The sequence below is a fragment of the Prionailurus viverrinus genome, chromosome D3 (assembly GCF_022837055.1).
Source record: "Prionailurus viverrinus isolate Anna chromosome D3, UM_Priviv_1.0, whole genome shotgun sequence".
Classification (NCBI taxonomy): Eukaryota; Metazoa; Chordata; class Mammalia; order Carnivora; family Felidae; genus Prionailurus; species Prionailurus viverrinus.
The window spans coordinates 47274778-47284443 of NC_062572.1; the positions used below are offsets into that span (position 1 = coordinate 47274778).

Genomic DNA, 9666 nt, shown 5'->3' on the forward strand with positions numbered 1-9666 from the left:
CTCTCTTCTCCTCTCCTGCTAGTATTCTGTCTACCAAAAATAAATTAAAAATTTATAATAAAAAATTATAATGAAAATAATTGAAAATTATTTTTAATAAATAATTTAATATAATATAATAAAATATATTAATTTATAATTAATATAATATAATAAAAAGTTTTAGCTTATAAAAAAAAACACACAAAAAACTCATTCATCTGAGCTCCTGGGTGGCTTAGTCGGTTAAACATCCGTCTTTGGCTCAGGTTATGATCTCATGGTTTGTGAGTTCAAGCCCCACATCAGGCTCTGTGCTGACAGCTCAAAGCCTAGAGCCTGCTTCAGGTTCTGTGTCTCCCTCTCTCTCTGCCCCTCTCCAACTCACGCTCTGTATCTCTGTCTTTCAAAAATGAATAAATGTTAAAAAAAACACATTTTTTTAATTAAACATAAATAAAAACTCATTCGTTGTGCTCCTATGATCTAAAACAAAGCTCAATTAATACAGTATTATAAGTTATGTATCTTGATTAATTTTAATATTATATTAGTAACATCACTAAGCAGGAAAACACACTCCTTCAGTTCTATGTGATTATAAAAGCATTAAAATCCCAAGGTTCAAAGGGAACTAAGAGAGCAAGCAACTCAAACATCTGTGTTTCCCAGTGTAACACCAGAAAAGATTAAATAATGTGAAGAGAATGCAGGGTATGAATCATGAATCAAGCAAGAAGATGTTGTTCTACCTTGAACTGCTGTTGATCTCAGCCCAGCCCAGTTTCCATGACACATGAAGCAAAAGTCCACCAATTAACGTCTGCCACCTGAAAAAGACAAAGGCCAATGTGAATTTAAGAGAGTGCCATAGTCTCATATGCCATCCAGACCTGGCAGAGCTCCTGGCTGACACAAATATACACATCCAAGCCTTCCTACAATTCTTTTCTCCCATTCTCTCCTAACTAGCATCCCAGGCCCCTCCTTCTCAACCTGTATTATTCTCGAATCCAGCTGTACCATTCAGTGCTGACACTGATATTCTTCTCTTCTTATTCTAGACTTTTCCTGAACAACCTCCCCCACAGTCCCCACTTCTCCCATCATCCTTGAACTGATGATTTGCAAATCCCTACGCCCACCCGGATACCACCACCCTGACACCCCACAAGCTCCCAATGATAACTTGCCTAAAACGTTACCTTGAATTTCCCTTCCTCATTCTGATTTTCGTCCTCTGCCCCTAATCAGCCAAACCAGAGCCTAGCTGTCATCCTAGCTCTTCTCTCTTCAGTCATCTCTCTCATCTGCTCGCAAAATCCTATTGAACGCATCCCCATAACAGTTCTAGAGTACCAAGTCTTCTCTTCCCCACCCCTTCTGCCTCTGCTAACGCAGGTTCCCATCGTGGCACTCCTCAACTCCAGTACCAGTCCCCAAACTGGTGTCCCTATCGCCAGGATGGCCTCACAACTTTCATTCTCTACCTGCAGCCAAAGGGCTTGTTCTAGAAGGCAAACTTCATTTTGCCACTTGCTTGTTTTAAAAATGTTTGATTTGGGGTGCCTGGATGGCTCAGCCATTTAAGAGCCTGACTTTGGCTCAGGTCATGATCTCACAGTTTGTGAGTTCGATCCCTGCATGGGGCTCTCTGCTGTCAGCGCAGAGCCCACTTCAGATCGTCTGTCCCCTTCTCTCTGCCCCTCCCCCACTTTCTGTCTCAAAAATAAATAAACATTTAAAATAAAAAGGCATCATTTCTTTAAAAACAAAACAAAACAAGGGTGTCTGGGTGGCTCAGTCATTAAGCATCTGACTTCAGCTCAGGTCACGATCTCATGGTTCACGAGTTTGAGTCCCACGTCAGGTGAGCTGGAGCCCTGCTTTGGGTGAACACAAGCTCTGCTTTGGGTGAGCACCAGCCCATTGGGGTAAAAACATGAATCGTGCTTTGGACGAGCACTGCCTTTCTCTCTCTCTCTCTCTCTCTCTCTCTCTCTCTCTCTCCCTCTGCCCCTTCTGGGATTCTCTTTGCTACTCGCTCACTTGTGCCCCCCCTTTCTCTCAAAAAACACACAAAAAAACCCAAAACACAAAATACAAAACAAAACAAAACAAAACCAGTTGATTGATTCTTCCCAGGTGGCCAGATGCAGTTCCCAGTCTCTTTTCTGCCATAAGACACTTGGGATCAAGTGAGACATTCTTCCTCTGCATGCAAAGTACAAGGGGAGCACAGGTTATAAAATAAGCACCCCTGGGGCACCTGGGTGGCTCAGTTGGTTAAACATCCAACTCTCACAGTTTGTGGGTTCAAGCCCTGCATCAGGCTCTGCGCTGTGTGGAGGCTGCTTGGGATTCTCTCCTTCCCCTCTCTCTCTGCCCCTCCCCAACTTTTGTTCTCTCTCTCTCTCTGAAAACAAACTTTTAAAAAAATTTAAATTAGCTAACTAATTAGTTAATTAATTAAGCACCCCTGCCCTTCCCACTGTACAAAGCACAGCACACTTCAAAATGAGTGAGAGGGTACTACAGGCAATAACTTCACCCTGTTTCACTCGAATTGCTTTACTTTAGGTGAATAATTCATAGATTTCAAAACCTTATTTTTAGTTATGACTTGAGACACCTCACCACGGAAGTGATTACAACACACCCATGTATTGCTACACAACAGTTGAGAACTGCTGGCCTACGGGGATAAAGTCACTTGCGAGTGACACACAAGCCTTCCTGGACAGGCACCCACCCCTCTCCAGGCTCAACTCCGATGCATTTGCCACGGGCAGCTACATTCCAGCCATACTGAACAGCTGACAGCCTCGGGAATGTGTCAGGTCACTTTCTACTTCTAGGAGTCTCCACATGCTGCCCTCTTGACACATCATGTTCTCCTACCTCTTTGTGTGTTGGTGAACACCTGCTCGTCCTATTAGATCCAGTTTTTATGCCTCCTTTGTGAAACCTTCACGAACCCAGCCAAGCAGAACAGACAGATATGGGTCATGCCCTCCAACAGTGTGACCTAGAGCAGTGGCATTCAACTCGTATGATTCTTCCCCCTAGGGGACATTTGGCAATATCTAGAGACATTTTTGGTTGTCACAACAGGGGGTGGGGGAGGGGAGGGTTGCTAACTGGCATCTGGTGAGTTGTAGCCAGGGACTCTGCCAAACATCCTACAGTGTGCTGGACCAGCCCCCATAACAAAGGATTACCAAGCTCAAAATGTCAATAGTCATTTGAGAGACAGTGGTCCGGGGCAGGGTGGGGGGAGGGCGCCACAGTGGCTCAGTCAGTTAAGCGTCCAATTTTGGCTCAGGTCATGATCTCACGGTCCGTGAGTTCGAGCCCCATGATCTCACGGTCTGTGAGTTCGAGCCCCGTGTCAGGCTCTGCGCTGACAGCTCAGAGCCTGGAGCCTGCTTCAGATTCTGTGTGTCTCTCTCTCTCTGACCCTCCCCTGTTCATGGTCTGTCTCTGTCCCAAATATAAACAAACATTTAAAAAAATTTAAAAAACCCATAAGTTCATATTCTTTAACCCAAATTTCTTATATAGGAATCTATTCCAAAGAAATAGCTAGAAATTCGACAAACTTGGATACAAAAATATGTCTGACAACACTATTTTTATACCCCCAAAATGGGACACAATTTAATGCCCACTAATAGAAGGGCTAAATAAATTACAGTATGTCTATTTGATAAAAAAAAAAAAATCTATGTAGTCATTAAAAATATTTTAAGGAACATTTAATGATGCTGGTTGGACATATCCCACATATGTGTACAAAGAGCATAAAAGATACTCACCCTTGGAATAATGTAGGGTAGGTAAATTTCAAGACAGACAGGACATACTGAAAAACAAAGAGCAGATTAATGGACATTTTCAAATTATAGAGAATTGCTAGACTGTATAATCAAAGAAATCCCTATTGAAGAAATATAAGTATACTCAAGTTTCAAAAAGGCTTTTACCCTTCCCCCCAAAATCATACATGGGAAAAAAAAAAGACCTTCCAAGTCATAATAAAAAGAGCGGGTCTTTTTTCCCCAGGGTCGCCAGAAGCCTAACCACCTCTTGGTGGGGAAATAGAACTGCTATCATCAGCAAATTGGGCCGCACAGCAGCTGGGTCTGGTGCTGTGGATGTCCAACAACTCAGTATCTTCCTAGGCCTCAGGGGAAGTCATGTTGGAACTGCAGTAATTCAAGAAAACCGGACAAGCCCCTGGATGCACTCTCTTTCCTCAGGGTACCCGCTTTATCTACTGTCCAATTTACCTCAAAATCCAACCCCCTTCTTTGATTCTCTTCAAGCAAGAACTGCATCCTAGTGAATATTTCCTTTGTTTTCCTCCCATTTGGGGGCATTTGGCTTTTGCATTCTAAAGGTACTTTTTTTGTTTTTTGTTTTTAAACTAATACTGCTTAGGCATCATACCTTTCCCTGTGCTTTAGCATCTTAAGGATTTTTTTTTTTTTAAACCAACTTGGCTAAGGTCAACAACTTGTTTTTCTATTATGTCTTTTATAACACTTTATGAAACGGGACTGTGTTTTGTCTTTCTGGATATCTTTTCCTATTTTTCCTACCATTGAGCACTAAGACTTTTTGTAAAGTTTAAAAACCATTAAAGGCTCTAGGCAAGGACTCTACTGATTCTTCACATGATGTAAAAATAGAGTGGACTGGTGTTAGGCAAATTTACATACCTATTTTTTCCCATGGATTAACCTATACATAGGCCTCCTAGTGTGAGCTCCTAAATGTCACGATTACAGCTAACTGCCTGTGCTCTGTATTTACTTGAAATGGACCTTCAGGGCCCCTGGGTGGGTCAGTCTATTGGGTGTCCGGGACTTTGGCTCCAGTCACGATCTCACAGCTTGTGAGTTCAAGCCCCTTGTTGGGTGCCCCGCGTCGGGCTCTGTGCTGATGGTTCAGAGACTGGTGATGCTTTGGATTCTGTGTCTCCCTCTCTCTGGTGCCCCTCCCCCGCTCATACTCTCTCTCTCTCTCTCTCTCTCTCTCTCTCTCTCTCAAAAATAAATAATAAGACATTAAAAAAAAAAAACAAAAAAAATGGACCTTCTTCTTCTCTGAAGTCTGTTTATTCACATAGGTCAATAGGCTCCTTCCCACTTTTCCCTGATATTTTCATTCTAAAACAGAGAAAGGATGAACAAGTGAGCATCTGGGCCATGTGCTCTATCACCCTAAACAACCCTCTTGAAGACAGCAAATATTTATTTAGTTTAGTGTATGCTGGGCTTTGTCCTACATCCTGGGGGGAGACAAAATGCTGAAGCTCTTACCTGACCTTGCTAAAGAAGAGTGAGAACAGTGAAAAGCAAAATCTCTGACAAATGCAATCTAAGTCCTAATATTCATCCTTTAGCAGTTCCTCAGGCCACTGAAAAGAGTTGCTCAGAGCAAAAGGCTATTCAGTGGAACAGCAGTGAGCACTTCTCATGGAGAAAGAAGGAGCAATTTGGGAGTCTTTGAAAGGAAAACAGATGTGGACGTTGTCCCCAGGCTGAAAGCTTAATAGCTATGAGGGGAAGAAGGGCTGGTGGCTGCCTGGGCCCTAAGCCTGGTTACTGCCAGGACCTCCCACAGGCTGGAGGAACACCTCAGACACGAGGTCAGGAGAACCAAAACACTTGCTGTTCAAACTAAAATCAACCGTTCTTTTAACACTAGAAGGGCTGGGCCTAAAATAGACAAGAGTTTTTTTCAATGAATTTTCTTTTTTGCAAAGACAGAGGGAAATAGAGGAGAAAACTACCCTGAGAAATAGGAAAATTAAAAAACTAGCATGGGGCGCCTGGGTGGCTCAGTTGGTTAAGCATCTGACTTTGTCTCAGGTCATGATCTCATGGTTCGTGGGTTCAAGCCCACATCGGGCTCTCTGCTGTCAGCACAGAGCCTGCTTTGGATCTTCTGCCTCCCTCTCTCTCTCTCTGCCCCTCCCCTGGTTGCTTTCTCCTCTCTCTCTCCCTCTCTCCGCACCCCCCCCCAAAAATAAATAAACATTAAAAAAATAGCATAGAGTCTTCTAAAAACTGGAAGAGTGGATCCTATCTCTAAACACAAAATAATGTTCACTAATTCAAAAGAAAAATCATTTGGCAGAGATTATATGCTGGGGGGCTCACTGCACAGTTCCCTTCTACCTTGGCCCCTATTTGGTCCAAGCCAACCTGTTATGGCTGCCAGAAAGAAGCACGACTGTCCTATTTGAAACAATGGCATCATCTAAGAGCTACAAAGTCCCTACCATAGTCCCATTATGAACGACTACCTCTCCCACCCCGACCTGGGCCTCACATCTGCCTGCTGCTACTCTTGACTCCATTTCTTTCCCCTTTGTACAGTCTCCTCCCCTCCCCTTCCCTCTGCCTTCTGCTGTTACTCTTCTGCTTTTGATCTGCTCCAACACTCCCAAGAGCCCTAAACCAAAGCACTCCAAACCATCATGGAAAATGGAAAAGGATTTGTTGTTTAAGTTCTGAGGGTCCTTGGAAATCTACAATTTTTATTACTCGGATTAGATATTCCTAGAGACAAGACAGTTTGGCTTCTTTTTCTCTAGCACCTTGAAGCATGATGCACATGGACGGTAATCCATCTTTACAACACTGACTATAAAATGGTGAGGGACCCCAATAAATATAACAATAATGCCACAGATGCCAATGTGCATCCAGAAGGGGTATAAATTTCTGTGAATCTAAGTGTTATCTGCCTGCTGGATTCATGGGTTTTCATGAAAGACTTGTCACTCTTCTCCGTCTGATGATTATATAGAAATAAAAGGAAGGTCATTTTGTTTTTAAGTGAAATATTATCAATATGTTCATCAGGTTAACTAGACAAATTAGAATAGTTGAATGAAAAGGCCAGGATTTCACAAATTCACATATTCCAGAAAAGGTGCTAAAATAAATCTTTTAGTTTAGCTTCCTGTGAGGAAGAAACAAATCTGTTAAAAGTTAATTACTGGGTCACCCCATATGCAAAAGATTGTCTTTCCTTCCTTCTAGAGTAATTACCACTTACCTTATTTACCATGATATTGGGCACTTGGCCAGTCAACTCAGTAACATCATTTTGATTAATCCTCCGAACGACTTTTTGAAAAGGACTTAATACTATCTTAAAGTTAAAAAACTTAGCTTTAGAGAAATTTAAGTCCCAAAGACCAAGCTAAGTGGAGCCAGGATACAAACCCATCACTGTCTCCCAGGAAGGCAGTATTAATGGATCTTCAAAGGCCTATCACCGAAACTAAAAATCAACTGGACGGGAGGAAGGATTCTGACAGGGTTCTGGTGCATCATCTGAGTATTCTGAAGACAGTCCTCATGTTAAGAGAGAAGGTATAAGGAAATGCTATTGGTTAACAGTCCTTTTCCAGAGAGCAAGAGGGGTTTGGGTTTTGAGGGGGATGGGCAGGGGAGACCCTACAATGGGGGAAGGTGGTCCTGGGCCTGGTATCCCCCACTTTGTCTTGGTGTCCAGCCAACCTCTGTGACAAGAGGGGATGCCCCATCCTAGCCCTCAAAGTGTAACATTTCCCTGTGTGGTCCTAATCCAAGGCCAGCTTCTCCCTCCTAACAAAATAAAAACATGGCACCACTGCTTTTCTGGATTTTCATAAAAAAGAGTTTCATGACATTACTTTAAAGAAAATTAAATTTACAAATATTTTATTTTCAAAAATAATTCCACAAAAAACTCTTGAATATAGTGGAAGTGTCTGGGATGGAGACATATTTTAAAAAGGACTGCCCGGGCTCCTGGGTGGCTTGGTCGGTTAAGCGTCCGACTTCGGCTCAGGTCATGATCTCACGGTCCGTGAGTTTAAGCCCGCGTCGGGCTCTGTGCTGACAGCTCAGAGCCTGGAGCCTGTTTCAGATTCTGTGTCTCCCTTTCTCTCTGCTCCTCCCCTGTTCATGCTCTGTCTCTCTCTGTCTCAAAAATAAATAAACGTTTAAAAAAAAAAAAAAAAAAAAAAAAGGACTGCCAAGGGCACCTGGGTGGCTCAGTCAGTTAAGCCTCTGACTTTGGCTCAGGTCATGATCTCAGGGTTCATAGTTCCAGTTCCACATTGGGCTCTGTCTGTGCTGATGGCTCAGAGCCTAGAGCCTGCTTCAGATTCTGTCTCCCTCTCTCTCTGCCCCTCCTCTGCTCTTGCTGTTTCTCTCTCTCTCTCAATAATAAATAAACATTAAAGAAAAAAAAAAAGATGGGCTATCAGTGGTGTGAGGGAAAGATGGATATGGAAATGGATTGATCTCTTCTGTTTAAAAGCTTGGTTGGGGGGAGGGGGGTGGCTGTCTGGCTCAGTTGGAAAAACTCTGACTTGAGCTCAGGGTAATGAGTTGAGTCCCATGTTGGGTGTAGAGATTATTAAATAAATAAAACTTTAAAAATTAAAAAAAATTAAAATTAAAAATAAAAGCTTCTGGAACCATGTGGGTTTCTAGGGCAGGGGCGTGTTTCAGAAAAAAAGGCAGGATATGTCAGATTTCTTCTACTCTTCCTGCCGCGAAAGAACAAGAGCCAATTGCTTTTTTTCCCTGAAAAGTAGTATGCACAACCCAAAATTAAGTTCCTGGGAGTTCACCAGTCAAAAAATTTGGTGTCCTCTACTTACGTTCTCTTTCTTTCTCAAAAATAAATAAACATTAAAATAAATAAATAAATTTAATTTTAAAAAATTCGTTGTCCCAGGAAATGTGAAGGATGCTTTACAGGACCGGAAACAGGGCCAGTGCAGTCCAGCAAATCCTATTTCTAAATGAGCATTCCACACAGAGTCGGCTTCCTCTCCACTACCATCAGGAAAAATCAGGTAAAAAGCTGGAGGCTGCATCTGTTCCACGTACGATATGGGGGCTCCAATCTCCCACGTGCAATCATCTCCACCCCCTGCCCGCCCCCCTCACCTTGTTCGTGAGGTAAGACGCCAGGTAGCAGGTACAAAAGGTAAGGCCCACCAGGCACCTCCTCACGCACATCGGGCAACCCGCGCCCCTATCCGGGAACCCCGCGGCAGCTCCGCGGCAGCCCCCGGAGCAAGGCCACAGCCACAGCTGCCAGGACAGCCACGTGGCTCCAAGCTCGGCCAATCCGCGCGGGGACCGCCCCTGGCGCCTGCCTCTTAAAGGGACCCGGCCGCCGCGGGCCCGGCAGCTGCCCTGTGGGCGAGGTCGCTCTCTGCTGTCTTGTGAGGTAGGGGGAGAAATATCGCCGGGCCGGGGCTGAGACCGACCCCACCGCCTGCAGGGAAAGGGCGGACACTAGTCCCTGTAAAAAAAAAGTCGAAAATGGCAGACGAGGGGAAAAAAGCCGTTTACAAAACAGTTCACGACATTGCATTACCGTTTAAAGAAAAATGTTCATAGCTGTCATCTAAACGATGGGACGAACATGTTTATATGCTTTAATGAATTTGCCCTGTTTTCTACACCGGGTCTGTATTACTTTTGCAAACGACACCAAAAAGTTAATGATAAGTGTTATTTTAAAAGAAGGAAGCCTGAGGAGCTGGAATGAATATAGGGGTTTTTTTCTCTTTTTTTTAACAGAAGTCATTCCATTGTGTTGAAATTTACATAAAATAAATCCTCCTGAAAGTGGAGTTTCAAGCACAGCCCCTATTCCTAG

At 43.5% G+C, this 9666-nt stretch overlaps 1 protein-coding gene across 2 annotated transcripts in view; it reads right to left on the reverse strand.

Moving 5' to 3' along the window:
• TMEM241 (transmembrane protein 241) overlaps window positions 1-9087 on the reverse strand; it is a 114442-nt gene extending 105355 nt beyond the window's left edge. For both annotated transcript variants that reach the window (XM_047828483.1, XM_047828484.1), the window contains exons 1-3: window positions 8946-9087; window positions 3798-3844; window positions 732-809 (exon numbers count right to left, since the gene is read on the reverse strand). In XM_047828483.1, the coding sequence (XP_047684439.1) occupies window positions 732-809; window positions 3798-3844; window positions 8946-9017 (197 nt within the window). In that variant the 5' untranslated portion in view covers window positions 9018-9087. The remainder of the gene's footprint in view (window positions 1-731; window positions 810-3797; window positions 3845-8945) is intronic.
• Window positions 9088-9666: the final 579 nt, after the last annotated feature.